The following is a 24781-nucleotide window of genomic DNA, read 5'->3' as shown; positions in this document are numbered from 1 at the left end:
CTTTGTGCTATTGTACAATAAACATAACTGTCTAACCGTAAGAAGTTTGACTATCTAAATATAATTATAAATACGATTCTCGTGATCATATAACGATTTTGATATTATAAATAGAGCGGGGATATCAGTATATTTTGTATTCAGCTAATTAAGTCATTGAATTCATTCTAGCTACTGATCTTAATTTTTCAGCTATGCCATCCTTTGAGAAAAACCTAACCAAGGTTGATGTTAAGAAGCAAATGGCAATTCCTACTAACTTCATTGGGTATCTGCCACAACACGAAGGGGGGTGGATGATATACTTTCCAGTCCATGACGTATTTGGCAACGTTTGGGAGAGATTCGGGTATTATATTAGAAGAAGACGCAATTCTAAACTTGTTTTCTAAGAGGGTTGGCATACTTATGTCCTTGCTAAAGGACTCACACTAAAATTATTTTTCGAGTTGAAGAAAATGTTGCCAATGGTGATCCAAGATATACTATTGCAGCACAAGAAAAGAAGTTAGTACTTTTTGGTACGATCATTTGGTCTAAGGAATTCTAGTCATTTTATGGATAAGTTAATTGGGAAATGCTACTGTTGTTGTTTGTTGCTGCTTGTTGTTGTTTGTTGACGTCGCCATACTGATAATGTGGCCTTTTTTCTTTTCTAGGTTAAAGTTATGGTAGCATGATACTTTTTCGTTTTTAGGTTACTAGTATTGTATTTGATTTTGATAAATTTTTTGTATTTTTAATATAACTTTTATTTGTGTCACTTAAGTTTATGCCTATTAATCATATTTTCTTCTATATGTTCATTCAATTTTTATGATTCATTGTTGCTTTTACTATCTATTTTTTGTTTCAAATCTCTTCTACTAATTTCTTTATTAATACTTTTCGATCACACTTATTATCTAATAATATCTTTATTAGTACTTTTCGATACACATTTATCTTCACCATTCATATTTCTTTATTTAAAATATTTGATCATAATTCATTTAATTTTAAGCGCTTTTGTTTTTTTATCGTGTCTTGCGAATTATCATCTTGGTACAAGAAATGTAGTATCAGCTTTGGATAATGATTGGATTTCCCATTTACAACGGTGAACACACATGCCAATAGCAAAATTTGAGCACCAATATTTAATGTCAAGGGTAATTCCAAGATCACAATTTGTAGCAGACTACATTTTACAATAGGCAATGGAACCAAGTAGAGTGAGGTTTTGTTTTAATCTTTAACAATGTTAAAAAGAGTGGTAATGCAAAAAATCTATTGGCAACTCACATATGTTACAAAAAATTGTGGAAGAAAAAATGGCATGGGATGATTAGAGGAGGAAGGTTTAGATGTGTCCGATGGCAGCAAAATCAACCTAGCAGAACAAACAATTCTCCGAATAGCTGTGTCTTTCTGATGAAGTTCCAATAGCTGTGTCTCTGGATTGCATAACAAGGGTAATGTTAGAACACAACATATAATCTATTTCTGAATCTGGCCAAACAAGTTAGGTTAAGATTGAAACCCCTGTTATCGATTCGTTAAACAAATGAACAGTTTCACAAGCCGGTACTTATTTAGATCTAAACAAAGTCCCTCTCAAAGACTATGGAAAAGCCATAAACGATTGGGCACTATCCATGATACAAGTGAATGGAGAACCATCAAGAAGAAAACAAGTAAAAAATCCTCTTCTTTTTCTTCTTCTCCAAAACCTTGGTTTTCTCAAGTCCTAACCCAGGATTTAGGTTTTACAATAATCCTAATCAAGGATTATATCTTTACCAACAACCACATTACAAACCTCCTTTTATGAGGATTCAACCAGAATTTTCTCCGTTTGCTCAAGACCCAAATGAATGGACACCCATGAGCTATTCACAAATAATTTCTTCAGCTTGAAAGAACAAAACTCTCTAACCCAGAGATCAAAGATTTTTACAACCCCGAACTTGAAACACAAGTCTACAGTTTGTTAAACAATGTTTGAAAATCTCATCTCTCAGGAAATAAATCCAGCTTTTGAAAAGAAATGACCAAATTAGCTAAATTCTTAGTCAAACAGGCTAAAGAATTTCAGAATTTTAAAGAAATAGCTTTCCAAAGCCTTCTATCAACAAATCTGCTGAAACAACAAGAAGATATTGATTTCTTTGCTTTGGAAGAAAATCAATACAGTATTCAAGAGATAAACAATTTTTTGAATCTATATGAATATTTTGAAAAAGAAAACTATATTTCCTCTAAGCTAAACAAGCTTAAGAGAATCCTTCTTTTTGAAAAAGCTGTGGTATTCCTAACCAAGGAATTGTTCCAGCAAATTAATTCTTTCATTTTACGGTCAATAGAAAAACTATTAATAGAAAACTTTTCTGAATATTATACTTCTACTTATATGTATAATACTGCACTAGGTGAATTCATACCGAAAATCAAATTTCGACTTGATCACGAAACATTTGATGTAAAAAACATTGAATTTGGTTTAATCGAACAAATTAATGTACATCCATGGATCCAACTGTATGCTCCCGCATTATGACTGATGGAAAACATAATAAGAAATTGTGGGAAATATAAGCCATTGATACTTCATTATGCAAATCTTCGGGGATCATGTACACAAACTTTATTTTTTTAAGAGAACTTATGCACCTACCCTTTTTTTTTTTTGTTCCACCGTCCATAGAAATAAATGATGTTGCCAGGCTTAGATTGATTATTGGTGCATCAATGTGTAAGCTTTAAATGGACACAAACCTGAACATTTGGGTATATCCCAGACAGCAACGGGTGTCAGATTACGCTCTGGCTCACACAGTGATTGATTATCCTCATGGTTGACAATCATTGCAAGCATCCATGCACCAATTGTAACATCTTCGTTACGAAACATCTGAAAACTGCAATTCATACAAAATGGAAAAACATCATAACAAATCAGAGATCTAAAATAGTAGTGGATAAAGCGTCTTTAGTAACATTCATCTAATGTTATGAAATGGGCTGTCAGAGAGATATAACACGTTGCAAAATATATATTGGATTAAGCTTTCCTAATATTATCTCACTTTTCTTTATGAACATCTGCAATTTCGATTCAAACCAACCACTTAACCTTCTCGATCACAACAAAGGAGGAGGAAAAGATAAAGAGCTTGATCAACATGCGTAATTTTCAGTTATATTATATTGTCTTGAGAGAACAAGGTTGGCCATGACCCATATAGTTCAACAAAAGAGTTCAAACATTTGAGTAACATTTAAAGCTAACCATGTTGAGTTCAAAAAGAGAGTTGAAATTGGGCAAATTTGGGAAAGAAAATCTACAAAGTCAGCAAGTGAAAAACTGTGAACCAAAACATAGCCGAGGGAAAAAGAAACAATAAGAATAGAGAGAAATGGTTTAGCAGATAATTACAGGATTATATATAAAATCAATAAGCGTACCTGCTGTTTCTGATAGGAACCAAACTTGCAACAACATCAGTTGAAAGAGTATATATAGGACCATAGGCATGAAGAAAGTACTCCTTGCCTAGTAGATAGGTTAGTGGCTCATACCTACATCAATTTAGTCATATCTGATCACTCACTAGTATATCAATATCCAAAAGCCAACCCTTTTGGCGTCATATGCTCTAACATTGAATTTTGTTGAACATAATTCAAAATAGAGAGCTATGATATTCTATACTACACATATAATTACCAATAAAGGAGAGTACATAGGCAGAACATGATGCATGGTGCAATTAAGATGCATGTACTTGTGACCCAAAACATGAAGCCAAAAAAGCAGTTGAATATAGATATCTAAACCATAGATTAAAATAGTAAATATAACAATTCTAATCATTTCAGCTTAGGATCAATAAATACCAGACCCCTTTTCATGCATCCAAGACAAGTTTGAGAGTGTGGAGTTCTTTTGCTAATAGAAGTGATAGCCGACCTGCAAAACAATAGTACAACACTGTCAACTAGCCACATAAAAGTGAATTATGAAGGTAAAGAATACCACCCAACACATGCATAAAAGAGTCAAGAAATCAGGTCACCTGGCCTCAAATATATATCATCATCAGCTTTGACATAAAACTCAGAATCAAAGAGCGCATATGCAGCTTTAAAGAATGCTAACCTGAAGCAGAAATTCTAAAGTAAGGGATCTTCTTTCAATCGAATAACATGATGAATCGTTAACTAAAATATTCAAAATGAAGTAACGTTTTGTATGGGAGCTTACTGAAACTCCTCTATATCTAACAGAATGAAATCATCATATTCTGCAACTTCTTTTTTCAGCTCTGCCATCTTTGAATTATCATTTGTTGTACCAATTATAAACCTAAAAGCTAATCGTGTTGCCTCTTCCAACCTGAAAAACAAAATGAAAAAAAATTAAAAATTAAAATTGTTGCTTCTGGTTTTTTTTTTTTTTTTTCTCAATTCTTAAAAAATGTTACTTTGCTTTGACTATGGTGAATAAGAGTAACTTCTAAACAGAGCTTAATTGTTCTAAAATTTTATATACCATTGAAGGCCTTGACGATCCGAAGGCATTCAAGTCTCCCTCAAGGACTGTTTTCGATCGGTCGAATCGAACCCAGTTTGGATCCCAACAAAGCCCATAACTTTATGCCTCTTCATCCCGTGATCATCATCTCCACCAGCTCCACTTTTATTCCCATCCCCGGTTCTGTCCCAAAGAACCCAGATGGATCTGGGCCGGAGCTCCGACAACGGTAACCTGACCCACTGGAGGACAGTGGCACAGAGGAAAGAGACGATGGTGAAGGAGAAGAGGGCGAAGAAGATCAGGATCGTTGATCTAGTAGGGTGAGTGGGTGACGGTAAAGTGCGCGCATGGAAGAATTTGGGAGATGATGGCATAACTGTAATTTTGTTACCCGCCGTGGGCACAAGCTTTAGCTATATACTTGAAAAAAGACTTGTTGCCCTTTCAGCGGAAAGACTATGCAGGTCTTTACGTAATTTATTTAGGCAAATACATCATATGACAAAAAAATATATGATGAACATTGGCAAGCTTCTAATAGCAGATTAATTCAATTAAAATTTCAATCGTAGATTGATTCACGTCGTCTCAATATACAAGTGATTTTCTACTAAAGATTTTAACCACAGATAGACTCGATTGATAAAATAGTAGATTTAAAGTTTATTTCTTTCTTGACCTTGAATTCTTAGAGTATTTAATTCATCAAAGAGTTTTTGTCTTAGTTTCTTTCTTTGTTTACCTTGCGTCCTAGAGTATTTCATTCTCTTTAAAATATTACTTCTTTGCAGCTGCTTTTCCAATGACATTCAAGCCTAGTCTAAGAGAGAACAACTTGGATTAGATTTAATTTCTGCGGCGGGGCATTCTTGAGAAGTTGTCCCGATTCTAAGCCTGTCTTCCAGCTCGGTCCTAACTTCTTTGGAGCAACAATTACGGCTAAAGCACTGTACAAATAATCTACCGGCTGTCCCTTTGTACAGATACCTAATAAGTGATTGCCATTATACCATCGTTTTCCAATTCTTGCATATTTTTGTCTCCTTCAAGCTCAGTTTCCATTTTGGCATAGGCTTCATTTGCAGAGCAATTATTATCAAAAGGCTGTAATGACTTGGCAGATTGATCTCCTGCAGAATGAATGCCTTTATCAGTTGATTCTTGTCTGAAATGTTCAGTTGAATTAGCTTGTTGCAAAGATGATACATCACCTACTCCTGTATAACCATGGAGATCATATTTGTTTCTTCGGAACTTGAAGAATAATGAACTTTAAGAGGGGATCAAGATGCCTGATTGTCCATCTGATTTTTTAAATTGATAACGTCTTTTTAAGCAATATCGTTCCAGTGTCCAAGGTTTAATTCCTAGAAGTCTCAAGTATCAACAAAAAGAATTTACAAATCTATACATCCATACATGTCAAATCTTTATTGGCATTATCATGGAAATTCAACAAGACAGAATTAATCCACACCAATCAAGCATACACAAAGATCTCAGACTGACCACCTCCAAAATGAAACTAGCAAAATAGATTTGAAGTTGATAAAATGATACATGTGGCAAATTCATATCCCAATATTGAACACAACAAAGATTAATAGTTTCAAGCATTTTTATATTATTGAAATCAAGCCTAAAACAGTTCTTGTAATGGTTTTCTTTTTGAAATATGTAGCTTTCAGTCCAGACAATACTCTCAATTGGATTCTGAAGATTACTGTCTTTATTTTAAACCAAAATTACCAAACCTCTACTCAGGTTTCTTTCTCTTCTCATTTTTAAAATTTGCAAATATTTATCAGTTTGCAATCACAAGAAAAATGCAGATTATACCATGAGTCTAACAATTACTCCATTTACCAGGATGATGATTGTAACTTATATCATCTAACTGTTGGGATTCTAGTACTTTTAGGAATGGTTTTCTACAGATAATTGTTTTCGATTACTCCATAGCTGAAAGATTTTTGCAATGAGAAGGGCATACATTACTTTGTAATTACAGTTTGTTTATTTCCTTTGTATCTTGTATACGGTGGGGAGGACTAAGGAAATAGACCTGTGCTGACAGGCAGTCTATTGAACTCTTCAGCAACAGTTACACACAAAATTAAATCCGTCATATGTCTCAGCACGGTTCCTCTTCTGTTCATCCACCTCAACCTCTAATTGTAAGATCCTTGCATCTATGCTCTGGAGCAGTAGGCGTCCTATCAAACCAAAGTAAGCTTGGGCAATTTTCTTCAAATGTTCCATCGCAAATCTCACATTGAAATTAATGCGTAGTGCATCCTTTATTGTGTTCCAGCACCTAAATATTTTCTTTTCAGTAACTTGCTCAAGTTGTAGATCATCCATCTCTTTGATTGTAGGTCACAGCAGCACAGGGATTTATTAGACTAGTTGCAGAAACATCACCAAATACATCATTGATTCTCTCAACGGTAGGAATAAGAGACACTGGGAAACTGTATCTCCCAACTGTTGCACATCATTAAAAAGTCCCTTGAAGTTTTTATGTACCTGCAATGCCACCAAAGAGACTTAGAGACATATGTATACCACATATATGTTTTTTTCCCTATTTTGTTTATAAGGATGTACGGTATAAATTTCTGATAATTGGTTTATTCACTTTCTTGAGGTGAAAAAAGCTAGGAAACAAAAGCCTTTTGCAGCGATTATATTAGTCTAAATGAACTATTAATGAGGAAAAAAATAGTAGAGAGCGAAAAGCTTACAACTAAATGTCACATGTTATCAGATTCACATGTTGCTAAGAGTTAAGAACATCCAGCAGCATCCCTATCTTCTAAAGAATCAAATCTTCCTATTACAATCACTAATGCTATCTGTCAGAATCAGCCTCTTCATCTGTGACCTCGTGACAACTCCCTTTTAACTTTCCCTGCTATTTACTATCTTCTTTCTCATTAACCACATCAAGCAAAAGGAAATGACAGAATCCATAAAAAATGTTTTCCGTGCTACAAGTCTTGTGCTTCAAGTGATGACGGCAGGTATTGGATTTAAAGCTAGAAAGCCGGCAAAAAAATATAAGGATAAGCATGGCATATAAAAAATAGATCCTCAATTTGTCATTGACATCTTTAAGTTTGTGAGAATGATCTTCTTCATCGAGAGGCTTACAAAATGCCTATTGAAACTTAGCTTCATGATCACGATAATAGAGCCTTAATTTGTCATAGCCATTTAACCTCATAGAAAAACTTTACTAGGAAAAACGAGTAAAAATAATTGAGAGAAAGACATTTCTATTTCATTACCTCTTGGTTTAGTCGATGCTGCACATCACTGTCTTTAGTTTTCTCTTTTCGGAGCCTCATTCATTTTGTCCCTACGACCTCTTGTTCTTCATTGATGTGAAGCTTCTGATAGTTCCCCTTGACTCAACTGGTGCATACTGCTGAAAGTTCCTTGGATCAGCATGCATAATTTGGTCATGTAGTCCCATTTGTGAGGATAAATAGGAACTTGTAGCTTCTGATGTAGTATCCACCATATTCCCGATGCCAAATTTGTCTTTGCAGTTTGCGGATTGACAGATTCTAGTTGATCTGGACAATTAAATGATATAATAATATTAACCACAAAGATGTGAATAATTAAGCCATAGGTTATGAATCACAATACAAATGATAAGGTATGAATCACAATACAAATGATAAGGAAAACATTCCATTCAACTTAATGGGATACGAAAGCATATAAAATCTTGTTTGAAGAACATAAAAAGCGGATTAGTCAACTTTAACCAAAACAGAGGGAAAGGGGAACATACATATAGATTGAGCCTCTCCCTCCAAGAATCTTCAATGAATCCGGATGAAGAATAGACAAAACAAAAACTAAAAATAAGAGCTGAACATTTCACTTGGCTTAGATCAATGATAGGACGAGGCAAATACAATCTGGGAAATTTTAGGCGTTGTTCAAATTTATTCGTAACTGTTGCAAACATGTCTTTTACATCTTGCAAGAAATCAATTTTGTATATACTGGTCAGTTGGTTAACCTATCCGGCCCCTAACCTTTCGCAACCTACTGATGACAGTAATCTTACATAATATCCATAAGGGAGTGGTTGGCCTGAGAATTTAGCCTCAAGATATCAAAGGCAACAACAATTGGACCATTAATTCAGGGAATCTAAACAAATGTTAGAAATTCCGACATTTATAGTGTAAGCAAATTAATTATTTACTTAATCTCAATAATCAAATTGAGTAAAGATCCATACCTTGTTCTTAGCTTGGCGCTGCAATTGCTTTAACTCATTTTCTAAAGCTGAATGATTCAGAAATTTTAATTGCCAAAAATAATATACAACTACATTTCCAGATAAATGAAATTGAAATATGTAACTTAAAACTTATTTTGATAGGTAAATATTTTACTTAACTAGAGAGAAGAAGGGGAAAATCTTTCTAAAGGCAGAAGTACAGCTAATCATCAGTAAAAGATAAAAACAACTTACAACATAAAAGACACAACCAAGTAAACAGACATCACCATTCTGACAAATAAGAAAGTAATTCAATCTCTCAACGCTGATATAAACTGGAATTGATTGCACAGTCCGCTGCTTGGTTTTTGCTTCTGAATCTCGGTTTTGGTTTGCAATGAACTTTCAATTGCAGAGAACAGTGAATGCAGCTGCGAGAACCCAATGCTTGAGAGCAATTGAGAGAGCAAAGAGGGAAAATTAGTTTCTTGCATGCATTTTCTATTTATTTTAACAGTTTTAAGAAATTTATAGCACAAGATTGAAGAGATGGGTTTAGGGTCTTATAATTATGTACTTGGGTTTATAGCACAGGATTGAAGAGATAAAACTTGTCTAAATCTAACAATAAAACGTGCCAAATCATCGCTGAATTGAATAGAAAATGAAGAGTGAATTAATAATGACAAGCTAACACATTTCATACCGTATTAAACTTGCTCAATGCTGATTAGAAACTTATGTTTGATTTTCTTGAGCATAGCCACAACATCTGCCATATTGTTTCTATCCTCAGGTAACTCAGCTGAACATTTCAAAGCTAACTCCATGATGGATGATATACAATTTGCTTTAATAATGAAATATTCATCCTCTCTTCTTAATAAAGTGGCATCTGCAATATCAATCATTCCTTTAGATAAGGATCTTTTCATCCAATGCCTCATAGTCATTGTTTCACTAAAAATTTCATCCGTTGGCTTCTTTTTTGTAAAAGTTTCTATTAAAAGAATCCCGTAACTATAGATGTCACATTTTATGGAAACAATTCCCGCTGATCCAAATTCTGCATTTCAAGTATAATCGAAAGTATTATTGATCATTAACTAATTCTAAAAAGATTGTCTAACTTTATCATGTAAAATCCTGAATATGAAAAAATTGTAAAGAAAAAAAGAGAGAAAATAACCATAAGTAGTCGAAAGATCACCTGGTGCCATATATCCAATAGTTGCAAGTGTCATGGTTTGTCTCATGAAATCATCTTCTTCTAATAGTTTGGCAATGCCAAAATCTCCCAAATGCGCGAGCATGTCTTCATCTAGTAGTATATTACTTGGCTTTAGGTCACAATGGATTATAGGAGTTGGTTGTCCAGCATGAAGGTATTCTAGAGCTGATGCAACATCTATCATTATATTGATCCTTTGTAAGATATCAAGAAAATAATGTTCAGAATGTAACCATTTTTCAAGACTTCCATTAGGCATGAAATCAAGCACCAAGGCTTTGAAGTCCACATTGGAGCAGCAAGTAATGACCTTGACAAGATTGCGATGGACTATATTACGCATAGCTTCACATTCAGTGTCGAAACTCCTAAATGCTCCCTCTATCTGCAAATTGAAAACTTTTATTGCAACATTCATCCCATCTGAAAGCCTCCCTTTATATACAGATCCAAAACTCCCTGAACCAAGAAAGTTGGATTCTGCAAATCCATCTGTTGCTTGTGAAAGTTCAGCATATGAAATTCTTCTCCATGTTTTCAAAGATAACAAACCTTCCTTAACAGGTAGAGTTATACTCCTACTTTGGCGTTTTCTGTATATAATAGTAAAAACTATTGTTACTACAATAGTAGCAATTGATGGTAAACCATACCTTAAAACACGCAGTATGGTCAACTTGGAATTTCTGTGGATGCTACTCTTGCAAGGTGGGACTAGCAATCTAGATGGACCACAAAGTGCATAATTTTTCATGAATGATCCATAGGAAAAGTTTTGAAAACATCGTCCAGTGGGGATTTCTCCTTCCAATCTATTGTAGGAAACATTAAAATATTTTAGATTCGAAAGCTTTTCCAATGATTTGGGAATAACTCCAGAGAGATTGTTATTGCATAAATCCAAGAATTCCAAACTAATCAAGCCACCAAATGACTCAGGAATATGACCATGAAACTTGTTATTAGAAAAATCTAAAGAAACCAATGTTTCAGGGCCCCCAATTGTAGACACCATATCACTCATTAATAGATTCTTTGACAAATTCAAATACATTAGTGCCCTTAAATGTCCGATATCAAGTGGCTGTGAGCCGCTAAAGTAGTTTGACGACAAATCTATTTCTAAGATATCTTTAAGGCTCCACAAGGTTGAGGGTATTGCATAACTCAATTTGTTGGATCCCAAGTAAAGACTTCTTAAAGAAGTCAAATTACCCAAACAAGCAGGCATAGGTCCACTGAGCTTATTAAAAGATAAGTTCAGTGTATATAATCTCTCCAAACCACAGATTTTTTCAGGGATGGGCCCTTGTAACTCGTTAGTCTCAAGAGTCAAACTTTGGACATTTCGTAGTCCTCCTATTGTCGCTGGAATAGATCCACTTATTTTATTAATGCTAAGGTCTAAGAGAAAAATGTTGCTTAAGTTAGCGACTTCCAGTGGAATATTACCTTGAAGCTCACAATCAGAAGCTAAAAGTTCTTGAAGAGTTGTTGAAAGATTCCCAATGTTAGTTGGAAGAATCCCATTCAATGGATTTAGTGAAACATCTAGAACACTCAAATTCTTGCAATTTGCCAAAGAAGAGAGAAAGCTCCACTCGTGAGTGGCAGGTTCTGTGATAAAATGATTATCCGTAATTTGAAACCACTCAAGATGTCTTAAGTTGCCAAGAGTATTTGGAATAAGGCCAGAGAATGAGTTATATGCTACGTCAAGGATCCTGAGCATGGAAGCATTAGAGATGGAGTTGAGAATGTTTCCGCTAAGATTATTTCCCCACAGAATGAGCGCTTCAAGTTTTTGAAGCCTAGCCATGGGTGGTAAGTTACCTGTTAAAAAACTAAATCTTTTAGTATTTTGTGCTTACCACAATTTTGTCAAACAGAGTAAATTTGATAAGATAAAAGCTAAAATTGAAAAAAAAAAAGTTGAAAGAAAAATATTGTAATGTTTGTAATTTATGTTTATTTTCATAGAAAATTTTGTACAAAGAAATCAACCACCAATCCAATAAATTTTATTTTTAAATTTAAATAGTAAAATCATCTTTGTTTTAGAAGTGAAATATATTACTGTCATCAAGCTAATAAACACACATCACCAATTGAATGGTGTCGAAGAAGAGATTGAAATTCATATTTCATATAAGAATATAAAAATTTAAATTGTAAAAATAAATGAAAAGAGATTAAATCCATAGTATTTCTAGGATCTTTCAAATTTCAAAATTCATTTAGGTCCAATAAGGCATGTAATTGAATTTTGAAGTAACCCATTTAAATCAACATTTTTACTTAAGGGCAACAATTGCTTTAGGTTTTAATTTACCAATTGGTCTTGATTCAGATTAGGCTTATTTTCTCTTTTTTCATTTTATTTTATTTTAGAAATTAAAAAATTTAAAAAGGAAAAAAATAAAAAATCTAATTTCCTTTCTTTATCTTTTTATTCTATTTTTATATTTTATTTATTTATCTTTATTTTTTATTTTATTATTACACTTTATTTTATTTATCTGTCTTTATCTTTTTATTTTTACAATTTATTTTATTTATCTATCTTTTTTTTTTTACATTTTCTTTATTTATTGTTTTCAATTTTTTATCTTTTGTGTTGTTATTTTTGAAAAAATTCGGAATGAAAAATAAAAAAAAAATGAAAACAAGTTTTAATTGGATAAAAATAGATGATTAAGCTTAGAAAGATGATGACACATATCATCAAGCAATCTACCTGTTAAACTATTATTACGTAGATCAATAGTGGTCAGAGAAGAAATGTTGAAGATGGACGCTGGAATCCGACCAGTAAGGCCCATTTCTCCCAAACCTAGTATCTCTAAAATAAAAAGATTACCAATTTCCTCGGGAATTTCACCTGCAAATAAGAAAAACAATCAAGGTGTTAACTTGACTGCCTATTTTGTTTAATTATTTTAGTATATTGGTTTAGAAAATTAAATATTTTGCATTGAAAAAATGAAAAAATGAAAAAAGAAATAAAAATGCGTTTAGACTAAAGAAATCAATTAAAGCTCACCTTCTAAGTTATTTACACTCAAATACATTTCTTTGAGTTGTGTTAAATTTCCAGATTACTAGACAATGTTAATTTTTGAAGCTTGCTGCATTTGCCTATACTCGATGGAATATATCTGAATAATTCATTTATGAACAAGTTAAGCACTTCAAGTTTGGGAAGATAGATACACAAATCATCTAGCAAACTACCAGAAAAACTATTATGTTGGAGATAAAATCTCTTTCAAAGGGGAAATCTTGAAGATGAAAGATGGAATTTGACCGGATAGTTGATTGTATCCTAACTACAAAATCTCTACGTTGGACATGTTAATAAGTTTTTGAGGAATTGTGCTTGTAAAATCATTATTTCTCTTACCCAAGCCGTTGGACTTGTGTGTGGAGCCGAGCCAAGCCATTTTGTAAGCCATTGAATCAAAACCAGTTTTGGTAATTATTTTTTATTTATTTTATTTGTTTAAAATAAGAAATTATTTTTTAAGGATTAAAAAATTAAATTTATAAGAATATATCAAACTATTCAAGGATTTTGATTGATTAAACAAATTATAAATAAATTTAAGAAGATCTTACCACACTAAGGATCTTATTGAAAAATGAAATTTTAATTAATTATTGGAAGATTTAAAAAATTTTAAAAATAATTTGTCAAAATTAAAACTATTGCAGGATTTTTGTAAATTTTAAAATAAATTAAAATAAATTTAAGAATTCCTGCCAAACTAATGGATAATTTTATTTTGAAAAATAAAATTTTGTCAAACTATTAAAGAATTTTCATAGATTTAAGGAAAAATTTTAAAATATGTTTAAAAAATCTTACTAAACTATTAAAGGATCTTATTTGAAAAATAAAATTTTACAAAACTATTTGAGTATTTCATGAATTAAAAAAAAAAAAGAAACTAAACCTTATCAAACTATTTGAAAATTTTATTTGGGAAATAAAATCCTACTAATATATTTGAAGGATTTTATTGATTGAAAAAATAAAATTTTGAGAATAAAATCTGATGACGGAGCCTTTTTAGCAGTCACAGTAATCTTTTTGAATACTCATGATGTTAGAAAATATTTTTAAATTGCAACTAAACAATTGAAGTAAGGAAATTTTTTGAAAATTATAATTTTCAATTTAAGGATTTTTTTTAAAGATAATTTTAAAAGTTTAATAGATAAAACAAAATCAACTAGTATCATCATTTGGATAGGAGTTATAGGGATCTATAACATTTCTTACATATAAACATACTACCGAAATGACTTTGGTTTCATAAATTAAAATCTACGTCTTTAAAAACTTGAGTTAAGATTAGATATCTCTTTAAAAAGAATAAGATTAATTAGGTAACCAACACATCTAAATAAAAAAGATTAGTGGTAATTTTTGTATTTTGTTTAGTGATTAAGTTTACGAACTTGTATATTATAACACATATTTTTGTCATATATAAAAGATTAATTTCATATTTTAACAATAATTTTTTTGTTTAGAATTACAGTATAAGGTATCTTCAAATTTTGTTAAGATTTAATTTCTTTTTTAAACATCTTAATGGTGCATTTTCCTTATTGATTTGTTACATTCAAGACTTTATTTTTGAAATGTTCCCCACAAGAATTGAACTTAGGATAGTGTAAAATTGAAACTCATTTCTTTACCAATTGAACTAACTCTTTATGGGTTAATTATAGCTTAATTATTCATTCAATTATATTATCAACTCATATAACAATATGCATAATTGATAATCCTAAATACTAGTTCATCAAGAAAAAATGAATTTAGAGTTTAATATAATTGACTCATAAAATATTTTTAAAACCAAACATCTAGTAAGTTGAAATTTGAACTCCAATACTTATAATATTTTTTCTTATTTTAGGACAACAATGTCCTATATTAAAAAAAGACAAAAGTACAAAAATCAGGCCTTTTGAAAGCCTACATTTTACTTCAAGATTTACTTAAAAGATCTTGGTACTTTGCAAAAATAATAATTAAATATGATAATTTAAAATATAACATGATAATACAATACAAATAAAAAACATGAGGATGACAGGATTTAAAATTTTAACAAAAATCATAAATGAATTTGACAAAACAAAAAAATTGTATTTATAATTTATAAATCGACATAAATTATAACACAATTTATTTTTATGATATGAATATAAGAATTTTCAACCCTACAGTATTTCATTTTTTTTCCCATATTCACTGTTTCTTAGTTTTTGGCCTTTGGGTACAGGCCGTGTAGCAGAAAGGCGACAAGCTACAATTACCACCTTGTAACTCGGAAGTGTTGCTTGGAAGGAGAGAAAGTAATGATATGGGCAATGGAAAACAAGATGGAATTAGAGGGGTGTCAGAGAGTGGAAGGGAATCCCAGGGATCACCTAGGCCTATTAGATAAGGCCGCATCAATAGTGTGGAGAAAATGGGCCTGGCGAAGTCGTGAAAGAGAGTGACCGGTTTAATGATGCAAAGGAAGTAAGCCCATTAAAAGTTGAAGAAACAGAAGCATTGAGGGCTGGGAAGTGAACTTCCGGGATTCAGAGAAAGGCAAAAAGGTGGAAATTCAATGAGGATATAGAGGAGAAATTAATAGGAAGGGTGAACAAAAAGGGGAAAAGAACAGTTAAAAAAAATAGAAGGGAGGCATAAATCTCTGCAGTAACCGAAAAATCTGATAAGATTGCAAACGGTTCCATCTCAGACGGGGATTTTCGGAGTCGAAATAGAGTGTTATCTAGAGTTTGGGAAGAGCCAGAAGAGTGGAGGGAAGCGGAAGCTACTTGGGAGGTGGCCAAAAAACTGGGTATCGTGGCCAGAGGAGACAAGCAAGCGGTAATTCGAAAGATGTACAAGTTGGAAGGCAAGAATGATGTGTACAGGGGATGAGGAAACTAATTTATCAAAGGAAACGGAGGACATCTGGAGGCGGGCAAGTCGGGGAGGAGGTCTTGGTCGCGATACTATTGTATCTAAGTCTTTTTGTTTTATTCGTTGGTTGGTGGTTTAATTTATTGAGTTGTTATGAAGAATTTGTTAGTGGGGTGGTTGGTTACCCGTGGGATTTCTGTGTGAATTGACAGTGTTAAAATGAAGGTGAAGTTGTCAAATGTTGGCGGTACGTGTGGAGTTACGATTGCCCAAACAGTGAGGAAACTAATTATAACTCAAAATGGTGAAAAGGTACTCAGAAATCGGTTACCTGTGATCTTAGGAGATTATGGCCTTGTAAGATTTTTGAGTGGGTTTATTGCCTAGCCGATGGGATAGGTGATAGGGCTCTAATCGTTTGGAAAAATATTAATAAAGAAAAAAATTTTAAAGGAGAAAAAAGAGCACATGTATTTTTTATTTGAATAATTAAAATTTAATATTATTGTTTAAATAAATAATAAAAAAAATTTATTATAATATTTTTTTAATAAAGTAACATATGATATACAAAATATATTTTTCTATTTTTATTACTTTTCTTTATTTTCCTTTTCTTTCCTTTCCTTCTCCTCTCCACAATCTATGCATAGTGTAGAAGATAAGTTATTGACGGCTATTTTAAGGGGGTTTAAGCCAAAGATAGTAAGGTCAACGAGATTTAATTTCAATCATTCTTATTTAAGAAAAAATGCATCATTTACGTTGAACTTATATTATGTTTTTTTTAATTAATTTTTAAACTTTTATTAATGTAAAATACTTTAAAATGATCAAACAGTATATGCAAATAAAAAATATATAATAATAGATTGACACTAAAAATTTTCTAATTCTAATTGCTAAAATTGTGAACTAAAAAAGGAAAACAAATTTAATAAAATGTTTTTTGGCTTGAGAGAAAATTGAAGCCAAAGGCATACCTTCTAAATTATTTTCAACTGTATGTATTTCTTTGAGCATGTTTAAATTCAAAATACATTTTATAGCACTAGTCTTCAACTATATATATATTTTTTGGACTAAATTAATTCAATTTTTATACCTCAAAAAAAATAAAATTTAGCTAGTTTATGAAAGCGAAGAGAGGCTGAAGATAGGTTGCAATCATACAAATAAAAAATATTCTAGCGCTGAGTCTTATTAAGTTAATTTTGGCACTTAAAAATTCTAACGAAAAAATCTATGTAGAACCAAATAACTCTAAAAAGATTATGAACTAAAATAAAAAAAATTAATAAATAGAATGCTTTTAACATAGAAAAAAAATCAAAGGCAAAAGCATACCTTCCAATTTGTTTTCACCTAGATATACTTCTTTGAGCACGGTTAAATTCCCAATACTTTTTGGAATGAGCCCTGTGAATTGATTTATAGATAATATCAAACTTTGCAGATTGCAGCATTTGCTTATATGACAGAATATTATAGATGATAGAAAAAATAAAATCAAAGGCAAAAGCATACCTCCCAATCTGTTTTCATCTAGAGATAGTTCTTTGAGCACGGTTAAATTCCCAATACTTTTTGGAATGAGTCCTGTGAATTGATTTATAGATAATATCAAACTTTGCAGATTGTAGCATTTGCCTATATGATGGAATATTACCAGATAATTGATTCTTAGCTAAGCAAAGCCCCTTAAGCTTAGGAAGATGATGATACATATAATCAGACAATTTACCTGATAAACTATTGTTTTGTAGAGCAACAATGGTCAGAAAAGAAATGTTGAAGATGGAAGCTGGAATCTTACCAGTAAGGCTCATCCTTGCTGCTCTTAATATCTCTAAACTAAAAAGATTACCAATTTCCTCAGGAATTTCACCTGTAAACAAGGTAAATAATCAAAGTGTTAGCTTGACTGCATATTTTTGTTTAATTATTTCAGTATATTAGTTTAGAAAATTAAAAATTTTGCATTGAAAAAATGAAAAAGGAATGAAAATGTGTTTAGACTAAAGAAATCAAATTAAAGCTTACCTTCTAAGCTATTTTTACCCAAATATACTCCTTTGAGTTGCGTTAAATTTCCAATACTTTTTGGAATGAGCCCTGTGAATTGATTTATAGATAATTCCAAAATCTGCAAATTACAGCATTTGCCTATACTTGATGGAATATTACCAGATAATTGATTCTCAGCTAAGTAAAGCCCCTTAAGCTTAGGAAGATGATGACACATATAATCAGGCAATCTACCTGATAAACTATTATTTGTTAGAGAAACAATGGTCAGAGAAGAAATGTTGAAGATGGAAGCTGGAATCTTACCAGTAAGGCCCATAGTTGATGCACTTAATATCTCTAAACTATAAAGATTACCAATTTCCTTAGGAATTTCACCTGCAAACAAGGTAAATAATCAAAGTGCTAGCTCGACTACCTATTTTTGTTTAATTATTTCAGTATATTAGTTTAGAAAATTAAAAATTTTGCATTGAAAAAATGAAAAAGGAATGAAAATGTGTTTAGACTAAAGAAATCAAATTAAAGCTTACCTTCTAAGTTATTTTTACCCAAATATACTCCTTTGAGTTGTGTTAAATTTCCAATATTTCTTGGAATGAACCCATTGAATTCATTATTAGACAAAGCTAATTGTTGAAGCTTGCTGCATGTGCCTATACTTGATGGCATATAACCGGATAATTCATTTATGAACAAGTAAAGCACTTCAAGTTTAGGAAGATGGACACATAAATCATCTGGCAAACTACCAGAAAGACTATTATGTTGGAGATGAATCTCTTTCAAAGAGGAAATCTTGAAGATGGAAGATGGAATCTGACCGGATAGTTGATTGTTCGCCAAGTGCAAGATCTCTAGGTTGGACATGTTAACAAGTGTTTGAGGAATTGTGCCTGTAAATTTATTATTTCTCATTTTCAACTGTTCAACTCTATGTAATTTCCCAAGCCATGATGGAATTCCCCCATTCAAGCTGTTGAAGCTTAAGCGAATGAGCCTCAAACGATGCAATTGCCCCATTTCTTTAGGTAGATTGCCATAGAAATTGTTGCTGCTCAAGTCGAGAGAGAGTAGAAATGAGAGATTTCCAAGGTTAGGAGGGATTGTTCCTGTAAGACTCATGTTTGGGAGAGTCAAGGATGTGACCCTTCCATGTCTGACACCACAAGAAACACCGAACCAGTTACAAACAGAGTTGGAGGCTGTCCAATTGTCTGCTAAGACATTGTGAGGATCAAGGATATGGTGTTTAAACTCGAGAAGAGCAAACCGATCAGTGGTGAGATTCCTCACACTCATAGCTAAACAAGCCATGAAACATTGCATAAAGAAAAATGAAAGAAAATGGAAGTAAGTGTTGTTCATGATTGTAGGATGCGTATCAAGAAAAGAGTTCGAAAAAGGAAACTAATGTGATGAAATCGGTAGCTATAGGATGATCGAGGAAGAGGCCATAAACCTTGCTTAAATAGGGTTTGCAAGTCTAGTTCTTCAAAATCAATTCATGTGTGAAATTGAATTCACGAGTCTAGGTCCTTAGAAAAAGTGAAAACAATCACAAAATACAAAACAATGCGCAACACATGTTTAGTCGTTAATATTTAAAATTATTTAAATTATATTTTATATTAAATTTAAAATGTTTATTTGGAAAAGAAGCAAAATTCCTTTCTTTTTTTTTTTTCAATGGGAAAGAAGGGGATGATCAAAGGAAAAGCCAACTGAGCATGCTTGAAACGGTTATCATATGACATTGATAACACTAAGTCTTCTATGACGAGACCAAAATCTTTCTTTTTCAAAAAACTTTATTAAATTTCTTTTAAGACTTATCATTGGGGTTTATAATTTACTTTAGTTATTGACTCACTTTTCCGCAATCAATGGGATTGATTGGAAATTAAATATACTTTCAGTAAGGGATTTACACTGGCTTTCTCTCCTGCCTAGTTCTTTCGTCCTTTAAGCACTTTCTTTTGTCTTTTCATTTTGATTGAATGACGGAATTAAATTAAAATAAATTGCATCATTAGTTTTAATTAGTCTTTTGTAATGCTTCATTTCATATGTGACCTAAAAAACTTGATTTATATAAAATATTATTTTTGCTTCAATCAATTTTGTTATTCCATACTTTGGGCTATTTATAACATGTCCTAAAAAATTAATAGAATAAAAATACTCAATTTTATCTCTCAAAAATATTAGTCCAAAATTAATATATTGTCGATATTTAAATTTTAGAAATATATTTATATTAATCTTGGAAGTGTTGATCACGTTTTAAAAAGAACATCTAAGTTGATGGAATTAATTGGATTTCATAGTGAGGGTATATGTTGATTGAAAATATTCTTCACCTTTAAAAGAATTTCCATAAAAAATCATGAGTTTTTTTGGCATACCAAGAATGGAACCTAGTGCAACTAGGTATAATAATAATAATAATAATAATAATAAACAATGGCTATCTTAATTCACTAGTATAGTTTTAAATTTTGAAAAATAGTAAATGAGATCATATTTCATATGTAGAGTTCAATTCTCAAATTTAGAGATTGCTTAATTATTTTATACAATCAACTTTAAGAAGTGGTATTTAAAAATTTTATAATTCAAACCTCAGTATCTATAATATTTTTGTTATTTACAATCTCCTTTATTAAAAAAAAAAAGAAAATTTCAAAACCTGGAAATTAATGTTTGAAATGAAATGAACCAAGTTAAATGGACTTTCATTCAGCAACCAAATTAGTAAAGATTAATAATAGTGCCAAAACATATATGGAACCTAATTATTTATTGTTAGAATTGGTTTGCTGCATATTAAGACTCATGAAAAATCATTTCAATTTCAACCATTCGATGATATATCGTGCAACAAGCCTAACCTCGTCATTTCAGAGGAGCTCAGAAAGAGGGAGAAAGGTAGAGAGAGAGAAGATAAAAATGAGAGAAAAAAAATTTGGTTTTTATAGAAGCTTGAAAACCAAAACGATGTCGTTTTAGCTCAATAGGATCCGTGCGTCGACCCACAACCTAACTTGAGGCTCGCACACTCAACCCGGCTACTTGTCTTTTGTTTGACTCTTGACTGGTCCAATTAAACCGCTTAGACTAGACCAAACCGATGCCAAACCACCGAATCGACCAAACTAGCCCAAACTTATGTTGATCGGACTGTTGACCAAATCAGTTCAGGTAAAAAAAATTTTTTTTTGAATTTTTTACATATATTATTTTTATTATTGTAAATTTTATTATTAATATTTAGGCATGTTAAAAAGTTTAAATTTGTTAGAATAAAATTTTGTTGAAATAATAAATAATGAAATATATAGTTTAAATTTTTTATAATTATATTAATTTTTGTAAACAAACCTTATAAATAATTTTAAAATAATAAAAAATGTAAGAAAAAAAGAAAAATTTATTCAATGATGAGATTCAACGGTACTCCGAGTAGTGGTATTTATGAAATCTCTATGTGAGTATTTATAAAAGGTTTTCAATACAATAAAATTTTTTTATTATAAAATAGTAAATAAAAATTAACCAATAAATTAAAAATAAAAGTGACAAAAAATAAGGAAAAATGAAATTTTATATGATGACAAAATTCTAAAAGTATTCCGAGTAGAGATGCTTTAAGACATCCTTAGGTGGGAAGATTTTTTTAAATATTACCAATATATTGGAATAATCATAAAAAATCTTCAATATAATAAAATTACTCTTTTCTTTAAAAAAAAAAGATTTAAAAAATAATAAAAATCAATTAAAATTTCTAAAGAAGAAAATAAAATATGTGTATTAACATATTAGCATTTTGCATTACATGCACAATATAGTTTTTTTATGAAAAATAAATCGGAGTCTTCGAAAATAAGACTCTAAGGTATTTCAAGAAGTGATGGCTTAAAAATCTTTAGGTGAGAAAACGTTCTTCTAATGTTATCAATGTACTAAAACATTTTGAAGAATTATTTTAATAAAAAAGTTCTAATTTATTTGAATAAAAATGAAACAAAAAAATAAAAGATAAAAAAAATCAAAATTTCAATAATCAAAGGAAGTCAAGGAAGTTATTTTTCAAACATAAAAAATAAGATTGTTTTCATCAAAATCAATAGATAACACGTAATTAATTGGTACCATTTTAAACGTGCATTATGAGGGTGCCAATCCTTCTTTACATGTAATTGACTCATGGATCTAATCTGGTTTTTGTAGATTGAAATTTATCTTTTTGATAAGTTTAAACCCATTTCTTATAGTTTTATTATAAATTTTTGGGTGATCAATCACACCATAAAAAAGATTGGTTGCGACTCCTTCCATTTTTCTTGATTTTAAAATTTTTTATGTTGGACGGATACAAAACCGTTACTACATGGGTTTACATTTTACTTGGATTATTGACTTACTTTTCTGCAATTGATTTGGAAAGGCTATCCCATCAATTGGTTGATTGGAAATTAAATGTATTTTGAGTAAGGGATTTTACACAGGGTTTCTTCCCACTTCTTTCATGCCCATATAATTGAATTTCAATGAATTTTCTTTTGTCCATTTCACCTTTTGTCGCTTGAAGTTGGTGTTGAATATTTATTTATTTATTAATTATTGAAAATTTAAAGTTAAACTTATTCATAACTAAATTTTGATTATGAAATTTGAGTGAAACACGCCTAAAGTAAAAAACTATATTTTTAACTACAAAATTATAGAATTTTATTTTATATTTATCTAGCTAAATCCTCATTCATTCATTGATTTTTTTCTTAAATCATAAATCCCAATTCTTTATCATGATTTTTAAAATTTTTTTATAAGGCTATTATTACTATCATAATACACAAAACTTACATGAAGTTCTTTAGTGATGTTTGTGAAATTTTTTCTTAAAAATAATTTAATAAAAACTTTAATATAAAATTCAAACCGATAGATTGAGAGAGTTTAATGTGAAAATTAATAATATGTAAAAAAATTTAAAATATTGTTTATAATTTAAATTTAATTGGTACTTATTTAGTGGTAAAAGTTGTCAACATTTTTATTAAAAAAATTTATCTAAAAAATATATCAAATTTTATTAAAATTTTTTCAAAACTTGTTCACTTGATCTATATAATGAAACTTTTTACCTATTAGTTTTGCTTTTCGATTTTAGTTTTTATTTAATTATTTTTAGTAGGATATTTCATGAACTTCATTTAAAAAACTTCATTCAAATATTTCCTCACTACAATAACAATGGTTGGTAGCCATACCTTAAAACACGTAATATAATACCTTGGAATTTCCGTCATGCTACTCTTGCAAGGTGGGCCTAACAATTTAGATGGACCACAAGGTGCATAAATTAAAATAAAATAGCAATGTGATGATTTATGATGCACTGATAATATATAGTATTTAAATACTAATAATATATCTAATATAAATCCTTTCGCAATAAAAGTTTCCAGAACAAATTCTTGCAATGATAAGCTTCTATTTTGTAACCTTATACAGTTGGTTTTCATCTCATTTGCAATATGGCAGAAAACTGATGCCTCCAAAGCTGTTTATGGTACCAAGTCTCTGACTGGAATATCAGGAAACAAACGTGTGTCTTTTAGTAGTGAATCTGCTCAATTTCAGGCTTTATAAGTTTATCCTTATCTGATATTGATACGTAATAAAAATACACAATTTGATGGCTGTTTTTCTCTTACTTTTTGTTAGGTGTGTTTCTCTATCATAACCTTTGTTAATGTCAAATGTCAATAGCGGTAGTTGTAATTATGATATCAATAATGATAATGCAAAAGCTGCAACTTCAGCCTGAAATAATAATTTATAGTTAGATGCTTAATTCCTTTTACAAATGATTGTGAGAGTATGTTTTTTCGTATCAGTTTGATGCATTTAAAATTTTACTTTGAATGTAAATTTTTTAAGAATAAAAATTTATGTAACAAGAAAATAAGATTCCATCTTTATAACCAACGGAATTAACCTGTGTGAGTAATTAATTTTTAGTGATCTATACCTATCCCGTATACCAAAATTTTTCATGCAAACTTATAAAGAAAAAAAAAAAAAGGGAAGCAGATTATTAGTAAGATGGGAACATATTGGATATCAAAGGATTTAGGTGAAGTGATTGGCAAACTTGTTTTTTACGATTATCCTATATAACATTGATAACACTAAGTCTTCTATGATGAGTACAAAGTCTTTTTTTTTTTTTACAAATACTTTATTAAATTGCTCTCAAGATTGGTCTTTGGGGTTTATAATTTACTTTGATTATTGACTTATTTTTGGGCAATCAATGAGATTGATTGGAAATTGAATGTATTCTCAGTAAGGGATTTACACTGACTTTCTCACCTCCCTAGTTCTTTAGCCATTTGAGCACTTTCTTTTGTCTTTTCATTTTGATTGAATGATGGAATTATATTAAAATAAATTGCATCATTAGTTTTAATCAGTCTTTTGTAATGTTTCATTTTCATATGTGACCTAAAAAACTTGATTTACATAACATATCATTTTTGCTTCAATCAGTTTTGTGATTCCATTCTTCAGCTATCTATAACATATACTAAAAATATTTAATAGAAAAAAAATCAATTTTATCTCTCAAAAATATTGGTCCAAAGCTAATCTAATTGTTGATATTTAAATTTTAGAAATATATTTATATTAAACTTTAAAGTGTTCATATTTTAAAAAAAAAAATCTAAGTTGATGGAATTGATTGGCTTTTTAACGAGGATATATGTTCATTAATAATATTCTTCGATTTTAAAAAGAATT

General features: G+C 30.7%; 2 protein-coding genes across 5 annotated transcripts; both read right to left on the bottom strand.

The window, feature by feature from the left end:
- Positions 1-1116: 1116 nt before the first annotated feature.
- Positions 1117-4977, bottom strand: LOC111288526 (putative beta-1,3-galactosyltransferase 14). Of its 4 annotated transcripts, none has more exons than XR_016341457.1 (7): positions 4535-4977; positions 4247-4378; positions 4059-4141; positions 3880-3952; positions 3448-3581; positions 2758-2900; positions 1117-1436 (listed from the first exon to the last, which is right to left on the bottom strand). XR_016341457.1 is itself a non-coding variant. In XM_089759328.1 (7 exons), the coding sequence occupies exons 4-7, from the start codon at positions 3896-3898 to the stop codon at positions 1270-1272; spliced, it is 438 nt and encodes a 145-aa protein (XP_089615454.1). In that variant the 5' UTR covers positions 3899-3952; positions 4059-4141; positions 4247-4378; positions 4535-4963; the 3' UTR covers positions 1117-1269. The 4 variants fall into 4 exon arrangements, 2 of the variants coding, with proteins under 2 accessions (XP_089615454.1, XP_089615455.1); XR_016341456.1 differs by having other exon boundaries at positions 3448-3561; positions 4535-4972; XM_089759328.1 differs by having other exon boundaries at positions 3448-3561; positions 3885-3952; positions 4535-4963.
- Positions 4978-7280: 2303 nt separating this feature from the next.
- LOC111288762 (uncharacterized) lies at positions 7281-19353 on the bottom strand. The gene is made up of 7 exons (XM_089759330.1): positions 18499-19353; positions 18272-18343; positions 17981-18052; positions 17682-17825; positions 9982-11835; positions 9478-9837; positions 7281-9218 (listed from the first exon to the last, which is right to left on the bottom strand). The coding sequence occupies exons 1-6, from the start codon at positions 19331-19333 to the stop codon at positions 9482-9484; spliced, it is 3333 nt and encodes a 1110-aa protein (XP_089615456.1). The 5' UTR covers positions 19334-19353; the 3' UTR covers positions 7281-9218; positions 9478-9481.
- Between the last annotated feature and the right edge of the window lie 5428 nt (positions 19354-24781).

Source organism: Durio zibethinus, chromosome 4 (genome assembly GCF_047325235.1).
Source record: "Durio zibethinus cultivar Kanyao isolate XHJ-2024 chromosome 4, ASM4732523v1, whole genome shotgun sequence".
Lineage (NCBI taxonomy): Eukaryota > Viridiplantae > Streptophyta > Magnoliopsida > Malvales > Malvaceae > Durio > Durio zibethinus.
This window is presented reverse-complemented; position numbering and strand designations above follow the sequence as displayed.